Raw genomic sequence first — 17,568 nt, forward strand, 5'->3', positions numbered from 1 at the left:
ACAAAACACCAGACACAATCAACTTCTAAGAAAGGGAACATTTATTTTGGCTCATGGTTTCGGAGGTTTGAGTCTATAGTCCCTTGGTCTCTGACTTTGGGCAGAACAAGATGGTAGGAAGTGTGTGGTGGAGCCAAGCTGCTGGCTTCATGGTGGCCAGGAACTACAGAAGAGGAAGGAAGGGGTCCCAGGCCCACCTCAAGGGCAGGCCCCGCTGACTGCTTTCTTTTACTAAGCTCCATCCCCTAAGGGTTGAACTATCTCCAGATAGCCCCATCCACACTGAAGGCGAAGGGGGGAGGGGGGCACGATTGATTGATATACATGATTACAGCCACACCAGATGTTTTAGGGGTTTTGCACTTGAAGCAATGGGAAGCCATTGAAAGGATTAAGCAGAGCAGTGGCAAGAGCCATTTGTTTGTTCCAAAGAACCCTGGCTGAGGGGAGGAGACTGGGCCACAGGGGTTGATAAGAGTAAGACCAGAAGAGAGCAGGAGGCCTGAGGAGTGGGCGGGGCCAGCCAGGTGCTGGTGGCCTTGCTGCCTCAGGAAGGGCAAAGATGGGTGTGGCACTCCTTCTGGGGAAACTCGCTTCTCTTGTTGAATAACACCACAGCCAGGGCTGAGCTGTGGCACTGGTTGTGAGCAGGTGGAAGCAGAGCGGAATGCCCAGAGTGAAGCCCAATGTGTCCACACGAAGTTTGGTTCCTTCCTACCTTTGAGGAAGGCACGGGGAGTCACACGCAGTTCCTGATGCTGGCAGGTGTCTCTGGGTTTGAGCACCCTAGCCTTGGAACATCACCACGCTATGGGGACAGAGGCTTGTTCTGGGGGCCCGGGTCTGCGGTGGAGGAGAGCCTGCCAGTAGGGGGCACAGGGGTGCTGCTGGTGTTGCCCTGTGGCCCTGATGATGGCTGTGGTGACTGTGATGAAGGGGAGGTGGGGAGAGGGGAACTCTCGAGAAGGTTTTCTAGGTGAGGTGACGGGGATCTGGTGTGTGGCTCTGGAGTCTGTGCCGGCCTCACTGTGGGCACGCTCGTGCCACAGGTGTAGGACACAGGCCTAGCAACATGTCTTATCGTCTTTGTCAGTTGGCAAAGAAGATGCTTGGGGACTTGGGTTCACCCCAGGGCAAGAGCACCCAAGGTGTCGCCTTTGCTTGTCATCTCCCATATGTGTCTCCAGTGGCTTCTCCTTCTTCACTCAACCCCATAAATAAATAAATAAACGAAAGCCAGCTCTGGGGCTTGAACTCACAGCCTAGGTGCTGTCCCTGAGCTTTTTCCTCTCAGAGCTAGCACTCTACCACTTGAGCCACATCTGCACTTCTGGCTTTTTGTGGTTAACTGGAGATGGGAGTCTTATGGGATTTTCCTGCTCAGGCTGGCTTTGAACTATGATCCTCAGATTTCAGTTTCCTGATTAGCTAGGATTTTAGGTATCTGGCCAAAGCTGCACATCTTTACTGTTGCATAGTAGATGCTCAAGAGATGCACATTGAGCTGGCTGGTGCTTGAAACAGATAGAACTTGTTCATGGAATGCTCACAGTCTTTTTGTACATTTGCACAAATAGAGATTATGAGGCTGAATCTGTAAGCTTGCCGTCTGCCTGCTCTCCTCACTTATTGAACATTGCCTTCTGTGAAGTTCACAAAAAAGCCATCAATGCCTGGTTTCAGATATATTCTAGAAAAGTAGAGTGAGAAAAAGAAGTGAATGGGGCCCCCTGGCAGGAGGTATGGGCAGCTAGCAAGGTCCCACTCCCCCACCCCCTCCCTGAGGAGGATGAGAGGAGTCACTCAGGTTTTGGCTCCTGGACTCCTAAGTGGGGTCCAGCGTCACCAGGGTAAATGGGAGATCACCAGTCTGTTCATGAGTTCCAAACCTGCTCTTTTGTCCTGTGCAGAGTGGAGATGTCCTCCCAGAGGTTAACTTCAAACAGAACCTCCCAGCCGCTGGCATCACATTCTGATTACACCTGGGAGTATGAATATTACGAAATCGGGCCAGTTTCCTTTGAAGGACTGAAGGCTCATAAATGTAAGTCTCGTGTAACTCTCCACTGTAAGCATGTGGTGTATTTGTCTTTACCTGTGAAATACCCATGGGTTATGTTTCCTGAAAATTCCACCTTCTTACATAATTGTCTTCTACCCACAAAACACCCATTCCACACATGGAGTGATTGCTCACTCTGGGGACCTCATTCTGATTCATGCAGAGATGTAAAATTCAGATCAAGCCTCTTTTTTTTGGCATGAATGATTCCAGGTACCCCATATATGCAAAATGGACTCTGGAGGTTATTATGTGGGGACTTTTCTTTTGCAACAGCCCATAGGCAATGGTATTGTTCACACACACTTGGTTTTCTAGACCAGTGAAGGGCAGTGTGTGTGTTCACTGGAATCAGCCAGCCTCTGTTCTGAACTCCAGTGTGTTTTGTGTTATACAGATGGTTAACGATCTGACACAAAGACAAGAAGTGCACGGCCATGGAAGGGACTCTCATCAAAACTGGAGGGACAAAGGGTGAACACATGCAGCAGTGATACTCACTAGATACCATGTGGAAAATGAACTATACAACTTGTGGGTGGGAATGGGAGCTAAAATCTGGGAGGGAGTGAAGGAAGGGGTAACACTGTTCAAAAAGAAATACGCTCTTCATCTGACTTATGTGACTGTAACCTCTCTGTCCATCACCTTTATAATAACTATGAAAAAGTTAAAAATAACATAAAAAATAAAACGTAGTGCTGGCTGCCAGCAGAAGTGGGTTCATTGTATAGAGCAGAACTGGGGTGATGGGCTGGGTCTGCTGCCCTCTCCCAGGTCCTGTCTGCTTAATAAATGCATATCTATCTATCTATATATATATATATATATACATATATATGTATTAAAGAATTTAAGTTCCTTTCCTTTCCTTTCCTTTATTCTATTTTTTCTGATAGTGACCCAGGCTGGCCTCCAACTTGCCTTCCTCCTACCTCAGCCTTCCACACACTGGAATTATAGATCTGTGTCATCATGGCCACTTGTTAGGTTTGTTGGTTTTTGTCAGTGCTGGAGATTGAACTCTGAGCTTCATGCTTGCTGGGTGCATGCTCTCTCAACCTGAGCCAAGCCTGCCTGCAGTCCCTTTTCCCATTGGTTGTTTCTGATGTCCATTCTCTCACTTTTTTTTTTAATGCCCGGGGCCAGCCTGAGAGGTGATCCTCCTATCTGTGTTTCTCGTGTCACTGGGGCCCGCAGGGGCACACAGAACCCAGCAGTCACTCCCTCATTGCTGAGACAGCAGGAGGCACCACTGTACCAAGTCGTTGGTTGAGATGGAGTCTTGAGAACTTCTCTACTCTGGCTGGCCGCTAACCACGATCCTTCAACCCTCTGCCTTCCAAACAGCTACAAGTACAGGCTGTGGGTAGCTTAAATGATCCAAACGAATGTGACACATCAGGAAGCCCAAGGGAGATTAGAACCAGAGGCACAATGGAGCAAAGGAAAAGCTTTCCCTCCCTCCCTTATGACCCGTGTGCATCAATGACCCGTTATACCCATGCGCTGCAAGGAAAGCTAGCTAGGAATTTTTTCCCCTTGAGAAAAAAAGTCATTGCCTTTCATATATCTTTTGTGCCTCAAGTAATAATTAAATGATTTTTCTCAGTCTTTGGGTAACATTTTCTCTGTATTTATGGAGGAAAAAGGAGATGAACTCGTTAGGACAGGCTGTCATTAATTATTTGATGGAAGCATGGGAGTGAAATCATTGGGCTGGGAGCGAAATCACTGTCCTAAATTCACATAGATTGGCAGTCTGTGTGTTTTTCAGGGATGAAAATAAGGACACTTGTTTGTTATAAATTATGGCAGAAATCAAAATGCCTGGGTGAACCATTGCATTGTGCCCCCTGACAGCATCTGTGCCCCAGCTCCACGCCAGTGTGCCTCTGTTTACCCCAGCTCCACGCCAGTGTGCTTCTGTTTACCCCAGCTCCACGCCAGTGTGCTTCTGTTTACCCCAGCTCCACGCCAGTGTGCTTCTGTTTACCCCAGCTCCATGCCAGTGTGCTTCTGTTTACCCCAGCTCCACGCCAGTGTGCTTCTGTTTACCCCAGCTCCATGCCAGTGTGCTTCTGTTTACCCCAGCTCCACGCCAGTGTGCTTCTGTTTACCCCAGCTCCACGCCAGCTTGCCTCTGTTTACCCCAGCTCCATGCCAGTGTGCTTCTGTTTACCCCAGCTCCACGCCAGTGTGCCTCTGTTTACCCCAGCTCCACGCCAGTGTGCTTCTGTTTACCCCAGCTCCACGCCAGTGTGCTTCTGTTTACCCCAGCTCCATGCCAGTGTGCTTCTGTTTACCCCAGCTCCATGCCAGTGTGCTTCTGTTTACCCCAGCTCCACGCCAGTGTGCTTCTGTTTACCCCAGCTCCACGCCAGTGTGCTTCTGTTTACCCCAGCTCCATGCCAGTGTGCTTCTGTTTACCCCAGCTCCATGCCAGTGTGCTTCTGTTTACCCCAGCTCCATGCCAGCTTGCCTCTGTCTCTTTTCCTTAGTTTTGAGGCAGCCTGAAGATAGTCCTACTGCTGTAATTTTGTTGATGCATTTCTAGAAACAACTGTAGAAGATCTTTTTTGCCCATAGTATATTGTAAACATGACTGCAGCTTGAAATAAATCTCTATGAAACTTAGAGCTGTGACACATTAGATACTTATTTCACTGAATATACCATTAGTGGAAATTTGTTTTAGTATGCACATCACAAAGATACAAAACTGTTCAAGTGAGAAGCTACTGTGTGTTCTGCTGTAAGAGATCTGTGAAAGACACTTCACATCTGAGACTCACTTGTGTGAGCTAGAGCTGTGAAAAGGAAGCAAAATCCCACCATATTCAGGAAAGTAAAAAGATTAAGTCAACTATTGCAGTGGGAGGGGGGCCAGGGGCTCACACCTGTAATCCTAGCTACTCAGGAGGCTGAGATATGAAGATTATGGGTTAAAGCCAGCCTGGACAGGAAAGTGCATGAGGCTGGAACTAGTAGACATGGAGAGATCTCTGAAGGACTTCCTACAAAGGGAAGGAAAGCCGTGAGCCTCAAGGAAGGGCTTGGCTCGGGGGAGACAGTGGGTTTGTTCTCAAAGAACAAAAGCCCAGAGTGGCTGAGCAGACACTCACACTTTAGTGGGGTATAACAGGAAGCCGGCTTATTCTGAGCTACCAGTGGCAGGCAAACCTCACACTTCACTCATACGCTAACCTGAGGATGTCCCTCATGGGTGGTCAGCCAGAAGCTGTCCACAGGGCAGGTGCAGCCACGGGGGGGGGAGGTCGGGGGGAGAGGTCAGTTGGCCCAAAGTGAGAGATCAGGGCCAAGAGGCCCCGCTGAGGGACACCCATCCATCACTGTGGTTGCTGGGTGAGGACCCTGCCGGCTCTGCTGTCCTGACCCTGTGGGAGAGGTCATTGGTCATACTCTTTTCTTGATTCTTTGGAGGAATGGCAAAGAGCAAACCTGGAGAGGAAGTGCATGCTAGATTTCAGCTCTCTTGTTTCAGGCCATCCATTATAAGTCTGGTTAAGAGGAAGGGTTTTGATTTTGTTTTTGTTTTGTGCTGGTACCGGGGCTTGAACTCAGGGCCTTTTGTTCTTGCTTGGTTTTTAGCTGACACTCTACCACTTGAGTCAGAGCTCTATTTCCTGCTTTTGGATGGTTAATTGGAGATAAGAGTCTCATGGACATTCCTGCCCTGGCTGGCTTTGGAATCTGATTCTCAGGTCTCAGTCTTCTAAGCAGCTAGGGTTACAGGCATGGTTCATCACCAGAGCCTGTGTGAGGGAAATATTTGTATTATATTCCACTGGGAAGTATCCCGGGCCATTTGTTCACACAGCCCAGAGGCGCATGACAGAGTGTGGCTACTTGGCTCCAGCTTCTCCTAAATCACACTGGGCCCAGTGACACTTGTGTCCACCAAACATGGCAGAAAAATAAAACTTCAAGAGAAGTTAGATGTTCTTGGGTGGAGAGAGTGCTCTCTAGTTCCTGAGAGAAGTTCAGGGTGGGAAAGTAACCTGGGGTCTGTCACATGCACAGGACTAGGGTAAGGGGAAGCTCCTGCAAATAATCAGAGGAAGCAGAATTCTATTTGAAAGGGATTATGAATAAGAGCTAGGCAAGGCCGGCTGTCATGGGAAACACGGTTGTCACATCAGCAGGGCAACACTTGGAAATGGCATTGGGTTGGGGATCTCCAGTCTTACAACTCTGTCTCCCACTCTGCCACATTATTCCTTGGAAGGCTGTGGGCCTCCCAGGCCCCCCACTTCTGCTGCTTTGTGTCAGCTCCCCAAGGCACAAGATCAGAGAAGGAAGGCCCTGGGCTGCATCACTGGCAACCCTCCTCTGTCTCCTCTTGGATTTGCTTTCCTCTGAAGCAGCTCATCAGGCACAGTGTCTGGAACAGTTACTAACTCGTCAACATTTCTTCACAGTCAGGCAGACCTGGGAGATTCCATCATTCCACGTTAGTTACACTTGAGGACGTGTGTTTTTGGTACTTGTCCTTATGTCTTCCTTTATGCCTCATTGCCATTATTTTACAAAGCAACATCTGAAGAAGTTGCTATTCCTTTAGCACTTATAGTTAGATGTTGGAACAGTACATTAAATTTTGCATCCAGAGTGTTTGACAATGTTAACTGCAGCAGGATGTGCAGCATAAAAATAAGAATTATGCAGAGCAAATGGCTATTTCTCCTTTTTTAAAAGAAGCAAATTATATAACATAGACATAATTTAATTAGAATAATGTTTCACATGTAAGCCCAATTAATATACAAGCTTTATTTATTTATTTAGGGCCGTAACTGGTGCTTGAACTCAGGGCCTGGGTGCTGTCTATGAGCTCTTTTGCTCAAGGCTAGTGCCTACCACTTTGAGCCACAGTGCCACTTCCAGTTTTTGAGTGGTTAATTGGAGATAAGATCTCACAGGGACTTTTCTTCCTGGGGTGGCTTCAAACTGTGATCATCTGATCTCAGCCTTCTGAGTAGGTAGGATTACAGGAGTGAGCCACTGGTGCTTGGCCTTACATAAACTTCTTAATCTTTATCAGAAAAGGTATGACAGGATGAATAAATACAACAGTGGTGCTCACTAGACACTGTGGAAAATGAACTGGATATTTTGTGGGTGGGGATAGAAGGGAAAAACTGGGAGAGAGTAAGGGAAGAGGAGACATGGTTCAAAAAGAAATGTACTCATTACTCACTACCTGATTCATGAAACTGTAGCCCTTCTGCATATCAACTCTGCAATAAAATAAAAAAGTCTATCACACTATACCATTTGATCCACTACTGATTTCAACCTTACCTACATAGATCTTAATTTATCAAATAATTGGACAAGTAAATTCAAAGAGTCTTTGAAGTAATTTCTGTTCAATTGTAATGAGATATATTAAAATGATAGAATCAAGGATGCTTATAGTGTTGATTAATGGTGTTAGAGTAGATAGGACCTAAAAATCTTACTGGGAAAATAAATTATCCATCAGTCATACTTTAATAGTGGAATAAAAATATTTCATTGGAGCAGGGCACAGGTGGCTCATATTTGTAATCCTAGCTACTCAGGAGACTGAGACCTGAGCCAGATGGGCCAGGAAAGTCCATGAGACTCTTATTGCCATTAAACCACTCAGAAAAAAACTTGAAGGAGTGCTGTGGTTCAAATTGTAGAGAGCTATCCTTGAGCAAAAGAAGCTCAGAGACAGTGCCCAGGCCCTGTGTTCAAGCCCCAGGACCGTGTGGGTGCCACTGATGATACACTGATACCACTATTGTTTGCTTTGCAGATTCCATCGTGATCGGGTTCTGGGTTGGCCTTGCAGTCTTTGTGATTTTCATGTTTTTTGTGCTCACTTTGCTGACCAAGACGGGCGCCCCACACCAAGAGTAAGTCTGGGCTGCACCTAAATGTCTCATGCTCCATAGTGACCTAAAGAAACAGCACCTGGTACCAGGGCTGGTTGTTGCCTATGCATGGAGAAACTTGGCAGTGTGTGGTTTGTGGCTGGGGCCCAGGTGCCAGGGGTGGGGATCATGTTATGGCTCTTGCTAGGCAGGTGCTCTACACTAGATACACGCTCATAGCCCTTGAAGCTTTGAGGCTATGTCTGGGATAGTCTCATGTGTTTTACTTAGGCCAGCCTGGACCACAATCCCCCTATTTAGGCTTCCTCTATAGCTGGTCTGACAGGTGCACATATGGTGCCTGGCTCCTCCTGGCTTTTTGCCTCTTGCTTCCCTGGTGAAATTGAGCTTCCTGGTCCTTTTCTACAATGTTCATGCTGACCTGGGCTGATTTCTATATTGAAATGGTGATTAATCAGGATGCATTTTTTCTTTATTTTGAAAAGGATGTACACAGCTTGCCAGATTCAAAATAGAGGAAAAAAGACAATGCAAAATGAACAGAGGAATAGCTGTCAGTAAGTACTCAGCTAAACTACTTACCCAGATGCATTGCTGAGTTGAACTTGAATTTCCTTGATAACAGGATAAAAGGAAATCTCTTATTTAATGCTCCTAACAAGATGAAAAGCATCAACATTAGGCTTTGGACTTATGAAGGAGATTTTTTTTCATGGATTTGTGAAGTGAGCTAACATCAGATCAAAAATATCAGAAAATACCCTCTTTTCTCCAGTCTGTACTGGGGGAGGGGTCGTTGAACTTGGGGCCTTGTGCTTGCTAAGCAGGCTCTCTGACACTTAAGCCACACCTTCAGTCCCCTTTTCCATTGTTTGTTATTGGGGTTTATTATATGTGGGCCAGCTTGGGCTGTAATCTTCTACACGGGCCTCCTCACGCCAACACTCCAAGCCATGGGTTGAGATGGAGTCTCCTAAGCATCCTTTGGCTGGCCTGAACTTCATGCTGGCCTGAAACTGGTTCTCCAATCTCTGCTTCCCAAGTAGCTAGGATTACAGGCTTGAGCTGCCATGCCTGCAGAAAACACTTCACAGGGATGGTTTAAAAAATATACTTCATTAAATGCAAACAGGAAAATAATGTGTCAAAGAGCTTATTAGTTGGTTCTACTGAGCAACTGATAACTACTCGAGTTGGTAACTAGAAGTGCTTTTGGTAAAGGCAGTTTCCAAGGCTCATTAACAGAGGGGCCCTTCCCACCTGCCCTGGATCTCAGGGGCGCAGCAGGCGGTCTGGCCTCCAAGTAAAACTTCTCTCTGTTCCCTCCTTCCCACGTTTCACCATTGCCCCTTGTTGGCTGAACACCGACCAGCAGCCTGAAGCTCCATCCTAGGGCAATTTCCTAGAGCAAAGAGCAGGCAGGGAAAGTGGAGGGAGCTGGGGGAGGGACTGGAGGAGGTTGCACATGGTCCCTAACAGTTACATAACTCAAGCCCTGGTGCTTGTTGCTTGGCCTTCATTCTGCCCTCGAATGATAACAAATGCTTCTGCCCAGCACTTAGACATCAAGGATTGGGGAAAAATTTTCAACACAATCATTTTGAATGGTAGGAAAAGAACCACTTCCTAAGGCACGGGGGACGGTGGCTGGGAAGCACTTCAGAAGCCATAGAAATACCCTTCCTCAGCAGGGCGCCGGTGGCTCATGCCTATTATCCTAGCTACTCAGGAGGCTGAGATCTGAGGATCTCGGTTCAAAGCCAGCTTGGGCAGGAAAGGCTGTGAGACTCTTATCTCCAAAAAACCACCAGAAAACTGAAGTGGCGCTGTGGCTCCAGTGGTAGAGTGCTAGCCTTGAGTTGAAGAGCTGAGGGTCAGGGGCCAGGCCCAGAGTTTAAGCCCCATGAGCGACCAAAAAAAAAGAAATACCCTTCCTTTCCCCCACCCCATGTCCTCCAAACAGCCATATACACCTTTGCTTCTCACTGTGTGGGTTTAAGGAATTGGGGAATTTGCAGTGATTTGCAAGAGCAATGAAGAGAGTGGAATGGTCAGAGAATAGTTACACTCGATGATCTCCCTGTTCCTTGGATTTTTTTTTTGCAGGATCATTGAGGCACATGATTTTATGAATAAAAACACCTGTGCACTAATAGAGCATGACTTTCTGAGTCGAAACATGTCTAGGCTGCAGCATTTAGATATTTGGTCAAACATTATTCTGGATGCTTCTGTGAAGGTTCTTCTTCTTCTTCATCTTTTTTAATGTCAGTGTCAGGGCTTCGAGCTTGCTAGGCAGGTGCTCTACTACTTGAGTTGTCCCCCAGTCCAGTGAAGGTTACTTTTTTAAGATCGTTCTTCAGAGATCTTAAATTAGCATAAACTAGTGTACTTTAAATGAAGTGTATTACTTTCTATAATGTGGGTGTCTTATCTCTTCCATTGGAGGCCTCAATAGACTTAAGACCTATCTCCCCAAACAGAATCTTCCAGAAGACCAGAACTGACAGGAAATACATCTCTTCTCTGCGTCTCTAGCCTATCGGCCTCCTCTGTAGATTTGGGACTTGCTAGCCTGCACAATGACACATCCAGTTCCTTAAAATAAATCTCTCATTACACATGCACACACACACACACACACACACACACACACACACACACACACAATATCATCCAGTGAGCTGAGTCTCGGGGCCAGGGGTGGGAGGGGGGACTGTGACTGTCCACTCCTCTCAGGTGTCATGGAGACCTTGAGACTTGGACTTGCATTTGTCAATTCGCTTTTACCCCAAGGGGATTTCTCTCTTCCGTGGCAATCCAAACAGTGCTCAGCCACAGAATGGTGGCCAGGTAACCCAGAGCTCCTCTAACAAGATGAAGTCAGAACATTTTTTATGAAAGATTAGCTCATCCTCGAGGACCATGCTTGAAACGCCTCTGTGCCCAGTGTGAGATTCCACATTGGGAAGAAAGTGTCCGAGCTGGGCTGGCAGGTTATAAATCAGGAGCTCCCCAAATCTCTGCATAGCACCAGCTGGCTCTTGCTCATCTCTATGTTGGCAGAGTTGGCAAGAGACAGCTAGAGCTATGCAGCCTCCGCTCCTCAGCCCCTGGGCTGCCTGAGACATGGCCAAAGGACCCAAGGATGCATGGGACCTCAGCCTGCCTTTGCCTCGGCTTCTTCAGCAGGAAGTGGCTTCCCACAGCTCATCCATCACACCTAGCCATATTCACCCAGTCACTCTGTGCCAGGAGAGGGAATAGGTTCATGTGCAGGAGGAGAATAGATCTGTGTGCAGTGTCAGCCATCACAAGGAAGGCAGATGGCAGGGCAGGAGAGACTTGTTACAAAGCCAGAAGCACCTTTCCCCAAAGTGGTCAAGGCCACGAAGCACCTGCCACCCTGTGGATGCTTTGTGGGCAGTGAGGGTGAAGAGCCATCTTACCCGCGCTAGGGCTCCATCATCATGCTGCTGCCTCACAGGGAGAGCCATGGGAGAGGCTCAGGATGTTTCCTTACGCTGAATATTTTAACCTTCTTTCATGGAGGGGCAAGGGCAGAATGCTCGTGACTTGGAGGAGTGAGAATCACTTTGTGCCTTGAGTTGTAATGTTCCTGACTATGGTGCTCAGGGAAGGATGGGCATGAGCCGCCAGATCTCTGAGCAGGAAAATGTCATGGCTCAAACTCTCTGATGACCATGGCCAGGGCCAGCTGGCCAAGGCTGGACGAGGCAGGACATCTGGCCACTCAAGATTATTCCTCCTCGTCCTCCTCCTTCTCGTCTTCTCTTCCTCTCTCTCACCCTCCTCTCTCTCTCTCTCTCTCTCTCTCTGTCTCTCTCTCTCTCTCTGTCTCTGTCTCTCTCTCTGGTAGGTCCTGGGGCTTGAACACAGGGCCTGGGTGCTGCCGCTGAGCTTTTCTGCTCAAGGCTAACACTCTACCACTCTGAGGCACCGGTGGTTAATTGGAGATAAGAGTCTTATGGTCTTTCCTTCCTGGGATGGCTTTGAACCATAATCCTCTGATCTTATCCCACTGAGTAGCTAGGATGAGAGGTGTGAGCCATGGGTATCTGGCTGTTGTCTTTCATTCGCTATCCGTTAGAAGATGTTTATTGAGTGCCCAGCTCTGCCTTTTCTAGGGCTGTGCCATAGATCATTGGAAGGAGACAGAATCTTCTCTGTCTGGCTTAGCTCGCCTCTTTCCTAGTCAGCCAGGATTCCCACAGCCCCAGCTCGGCCAGGCTTGCTGAAGACATCTTTCTGTATGGCACGCGTCTCTCCACACAGGCTAGGGCTCTATCTATTTGTAGTGGCTGTTTTTGTACAGAAATCGTCACTCATAGGTCTCTGCTTAGCTTGCACATCTTTAAACGCCTTGGGGCAATGGCTGCTGGAGATGCCAGCTGCACACATTGTCTCCATCCTCTCAATCTAGAAAGTTCCTGGGAAACGACCAGAACATTGCTATGCTGTCCCTCTGCAGAGGGAGCTGGGGGATCCAGTTCCCTGGACATTGGCAGCCTGTCTTACCCCAGAAAAATAAATGTGAGGGTGGTTGGTGCCACCTGGTGCTCATGGTGCTGGGCAAGCGGCAGGTAGATGCTCAGTGTGTGGTGGTTCGCAGAGAAGGCGAGCACTCTGTGTCTGGCAAGGCCTTTTGGTGAAGACTGCGCCCCTCGGTTAGAGAGAGGAAAAGGACTTGAGTGACTAAGCCAAACCCAGACAGGAAAGGGGGTGCCTAGGCAAGGGGCAAGAGGACAGACTCCTTCCTCTGGGAGGGTCGCATAGGGCGTCACAGAACAGAAAAGCTTGACTTTGACAGATGGGTGGGAAGATAGCCACGCAGAGGCTTAGAAGTTGGCACACAGCTTCTAGGTATCTGGCCTGTAGGGATGGCAAGAGCACTGGCAAGGGAGCACCCTGGAAGGACCTGGTGACAAGAGCACAGGGTCAGAGCTGGGCACCAGTGGCTCATGCTTGTAATCCTACCGACCTAGAAGCCTGAGATCTGAGGATTGCGGTGTAAAGCCAGCCCACGTAGAAAAGCCCCCAAGACTCTTATCAACAACTAACCAGGAAAAAACAAGCCTGAAGTAGAGCTGTGGCTCAAGTGGTAGAGTGTCAGCCTTGAGTGAAAAAAGCCAAGTGAGAGCACGAGGCCCTGACTTCAAGCCAAACAAACAAACAGACAGGATGCCTTCATTTTTCTGTCTTCCTCGAGGCCTTTCTCACCAACAAATGACAAGAAATCTCCACGGCACCTGAGCTCTTGTAGCTCATATAAAGAGATCTGTACAAAAAAGAAAACACTAACTCAGATCAAGAGAACATGTCCAGCTGGTGCTGTGGCTCACATTTGTAATCCCAGCTACTAAGGAGGCTGGGATTTGAGGATTGCAGTTTACTGCCATCTCTGGAGAAAAAAGTGTGTGAGACTCTTATCCCTGATTAATCACCAAAAGCTAGAAGTAGAGCAGTGGATCAAGTGATAGAATGCTAGCCTTGAGCAAAACAACTCAGGGACAGCACCCAGGCCCTGAGTTCAAGCCCCAGCATGGGTGCGTGCACACACACACACACACACAGAACACCTTCACAATACCTTGTACACCAAATATATCCAAACTTCTATGAGTCAGCAATAACATTGCAGTGTTTACATTGAGGAAAAGATTCACTTAGATAATTTAGGAAAGAAGAGCAGCACATGGGTTTTACTAAATATCAAATAACATACTTATTTTTTTCCCCCAATCCAGCTAGCTGAGGGCCTTTGGTAGCAGGTGCATTGCTTAGGGTCATTACCTTGGTAACCGCAGAAAAGTGCTTCCTCTTGGAAGCCTGAAGCTCCCCCCACTCCCAGGCCCGCATCTTTCATCAGCATCAATTAGTTGTGCAAGGCCGGTTTGCCTTCTTTGTCCTTTATATGCATATCCCGTGTCTTGGTCAGGTGCAGCCTCACACCTCCTTTCTTTTCTTCTACTTGCTGCTAGCAAGCCCAATTCACAAGCCCAATTCACAAACAAATTCACTGGATTTCAGAAGTCAGCAAATGTGGTGTGTGTGTGTGTGTGTGTGTGTGTGTGTGTGTGATGTTCCTGAGTCCAGATCTTACCACATATCCCAGGGTGGCCTTGAACTCCTGGCCTTCCTTCCTTAAGCTCCTTCCTGAGTCCTGGGATCACAGATGTGCTTCATCACACCTGGTCCGATTCTTGATAATAGGGATGTTGGTGACATGAATCAGACTTGCATGACCCCCAAGTCCCCTCATCCATAAGAAGGTGATCATTAGACATTTGTACCAAGTCTAGGGATGTGGCTTAGTGGTAGCGTGCTTGCCCAGCATGTATGAAGCCCTGGGTTCAATTCCTCAATACCTCATAAACAGAAAAAGGCAGAAGTGGTGCTGTGGCTCATGGTAGAGTGCTAGCCTTGAGCACAGAGAGGCTCAGAGACAGTGCCCAGGCCCTGAGTTCAAGCTCCAGGACTGGCAAAAAAAAAAAAAAAAAGCCTGAAATTTGTTGCAAGTGTTCAGGTGGGAAAGAAAAGATTTAAGATTTAAGAAAAGATTTAAGAACACAATCATTGAGATTATACATTCATTGCACACAGACTCCAGAGCCTGCTTTTGGGAGGTCTGCTCTGCCTGTGAAAACGTGCACTGTATGGGGCTGGGAAGGTGGCTCAGTGGTAGAGCGTTTGCCTTGCATGCATGAGGCCCTGGATTCGATTCCTCAGCACCACATAAGCAAAAAGAAAAAAGCCGGAAGTGGCACTGTGGCTCAAGTGGTAGAGCGCTAGGCTTGAGCTGAAGAGCTGAGGGATAGTGCCCAGGCCCAGAGTTCAGGCCACACGACGGGACCCCCCCCCAAAAAAAAAAAAAGAAAAGAAAAGAAAACGTGCACTGTGCTTCTTGTACTTCGGGAACAATTTTTTTGGTCCTTTTCTTTCCGTGAGGTGCTTTTCTTTTGTAAAGGGTGGCAAGCTGGCGTGCTTGGCAGCCTACCTCTTGAGCTAAGCTCCAGTCTGGATGGCTTTTTTTTTTGTTTTTGTTGTTCCAGTCCTGGGACTTGAACTCGGAGCATGGGCGCTGTCTCTTAGTTTTTTTTGTTTTAAGGCTGGTGCTCAACCACTTGAGCCACACACAACACCACGTCCAGCTTCTTCGGAGTAGTTTATTGGAGACGAGAGTCTCATGAGCTTTCCTGTCTGGCTGGCTTCAAATCGTGATCCTCAGATCTCAGCCTCCTGAGTGGCTAGGATGACAGTCACCGCGTCTGAGGTCCAGGAACCACTCTCTCTGAGTCTGAAAGGTTGACAGTGGAGGAGGGAGTGCCACACTTCTGGGCCTGAGAGTTACTCGCTCATTCACTGTGCTGAAGAAGAGCAGCAGGTTCTATCTTTTCGATGATCCCAACTCCCCCATCTTGGCCTTGGGTTTCTTTGTGCCCTTTGGGAAGTGCTTTCCCTCCAGCGCAGCTCCAAGGGGCGGGCCCCACGGGCGGAGGGGCGGGGCCGCGGGGTGGAGAGGCGGGGCCCCAGGGTGGAGAGGCGGGGCTCCGGAGTGGAGGGGCGGGCCCCACGGGCGGAGGGGCGGGGCCCCGGGGCGGAGGGGCGGGGTCTTGCGGTCCGAGGGGCGGGGCCCAGCGGACAGAGGGCCAGCATCTAAAGCATCTTTTCTCTCCGTGTTCCGTGCAGCAACGCGGAGTCTTCGGAGAAGAGGTTCAGAATGAACAGCTTCGTGTCCGACTTCGGGAAGCCTCTGGAGCCGGAGAAAGTGTTTGCGCGTCCGGGCCCGGAGGAGTCCCGCTCCGTGTTCCACTGCTACATCAGCGAGCTGGACGGGGCGGGCGGGGCCGCGGCCGGCCCGGGGACCCCGGCCCCGGACAACACCCGCCGGCCCCCCGAGGCCGCCCGGGGCGACGGGCCGCCCGCCCGCGCGCCGCCCCACCTCGTGGAGTTTGACCTCCCCAACTTCGTGAACACGGACCACAGCTCCTCCTTCGCCGAGGACGACCTCCTGATCTCCGAGCCACCGATCGTTCTGGAAAACAAGCCCGTGTCCGAGGCCTCCCGCAGGGGCCTGGACTGAGACGCACGCGCGGCGTCTGCTTGAAAATGTGGGCTCTGTCTCCGTGTAGTGTGAGATCTCTATCCACCAAGCTGTGTGAGTGTGTGAAAGAGAGACAGACAGAGACAGACAGACAGTGAGACAGAGACAGACAAGCCGACAGAGAGACAGACAGGCAGATAGACAGGATCGGGATGAAGAAGTCTTGCTGTTTGTTTCCGGGTCTTTGGGGGATCGCGGTATTTACACTATTTTTTCCTGCTGTTAACGGACAATCTAGCCATGTATTCCTGGCGGCCTCCAGCCGCCGCCGCCACCATGTGTTCTGCCTTTAGCAAGCCTCTCTCTCCGTCTCTGTCTCTCCGTGTGTCTCTCTCTCCCCTCCGCTCTCCCCCTCATTTTTGCGCAGCCCGGTCCCCCGTCCGGAGGAGACCATGTGCCAGGAGCTGGTATTCATGACGAGCTTTGCGCTCGGGCCAGGGGGACCGACTTTGTGGGCGCGGTGGCGGCCTCGTCCCCTTCCCTCCCGCCCGGAGGCGGGCTACACGGACGCCGGGACCTCCTCGGGCCTGGAGCCCCGCCGCGCTCACACCGGCTACGCAGCCGCAGCCGTGCGTGCCCCCGCCCTCGTCCTCGCACAGGCCCGGGCGCGCGCGCGTGTCTCCAGGAAGCGCGGGCCAGGCCGCTGGCGTTGTCCCCAGCCTATGCGCGTGTGTGTGTGCACGCGCATGTGCGCACACTGCTGTAACATTCCCTGCAGAAGTACGGCGTCTGCTGTCTCCGCAGCGGCGCTAGCCGGGAGGGTCAGTGGCTGCACGTGCACCTGGCGGGGCTCACGGTGGCCTGGGTCACGCGTGGGCACCGCGGGGCCAGCTCCACGCAGGCCTCACGCCCCGCGCAGGACGGGCTGTGCGCTGCTGCCTTCCATGGCCGCCCTCGCCAGGGCTTGCTGTGCGCATGCGCTCTGCGCCCGCCTGGCTAGCCGCTGAATAAAGCTATTGAATCACCCCAGGTCTCTTCTCTGGTCTATCTTCACACGCTTCTGTGTCCTGTTTATTTATTTAAAAAGTGATCGCAGGTCTCTGGTGCCTCCTCACATCTCGGGGGTGAATGGCACCTAAATGTGTCCCCTCTGGGGTCGCAGTGATCAGAGCACGCGTGGCGCTCCACTTCGGGATTCTCCCGCCAGGATCCACCGCCCTGTCACCCCTCAAGGTAGCCATCTGCTGGTCCAACACCAGCTGCGGAAAAGAGCCTGAGGCACGTTCGGTAATCAAAACCACTTGAACAGATTCACGTTCTTTTTCTTCGCAGTGCTGGTCCTGGGATTTGAACTCAGGGCCTTGGCACTGTCCCTGCGCTCTTTGGCTCAAGGCTGGCGCTCCGCCACGTGCGCCACAGCACCACTTCCGGCTTTCTGGTAGTTCATTGGAGATGAGTCTACTGTACTTTTTTTGTTTTTTGCCACGGTTGGCTTTGAACTGCGATCCTCAGAGCTCAGCCTCCTGAGTAGCTGGGTCCCAGGAGAGTGGTTC

At 49.9% G+C, this 17,568-nt stretch overlaps 1 protein-coding gene across 1 annotated transcript; it reads left to right on the plus strand.

Moving 5' to 3' along the window:
• The first annotated feature begins 1,917 nt into the window (after positions 1-1,917).
• On the plus strand, positions 1,918-16,054 carry LOC122113992 (melanocortin-2 receptor accessory protein 2-like). The gene is made up of 3 exons (XM_042687130.1): positions 1,918-2,044; positions 7,872-7,971; positions 15,661-16,054. Exons 1-3 carry the CDS (start codon positions 1,918-1,920, stop codon positions 16,052-16,054), a joined length of 621 nt encoding a protein of 206 aa, XP_042543064.1.
• Positions 16,055-17,568: the final 1,514 nt, after the last annotated feature.

This window comes from Dipodomys spectabilis, unplaced genomic scaffold, assembly GCF_019054845.1.
Source record: "Dipodomys spectabilis isolate Male_0828 unplaced genomic scaffold, ASM1905484v1 ptg000102l, whole genome shotgun sequence".
NCBI lineage: Eukaryota > Metazoa > Chordata > Mammalia > Rodentia > Heteromyidae > Dipodomys > Dipodomys spectabilis.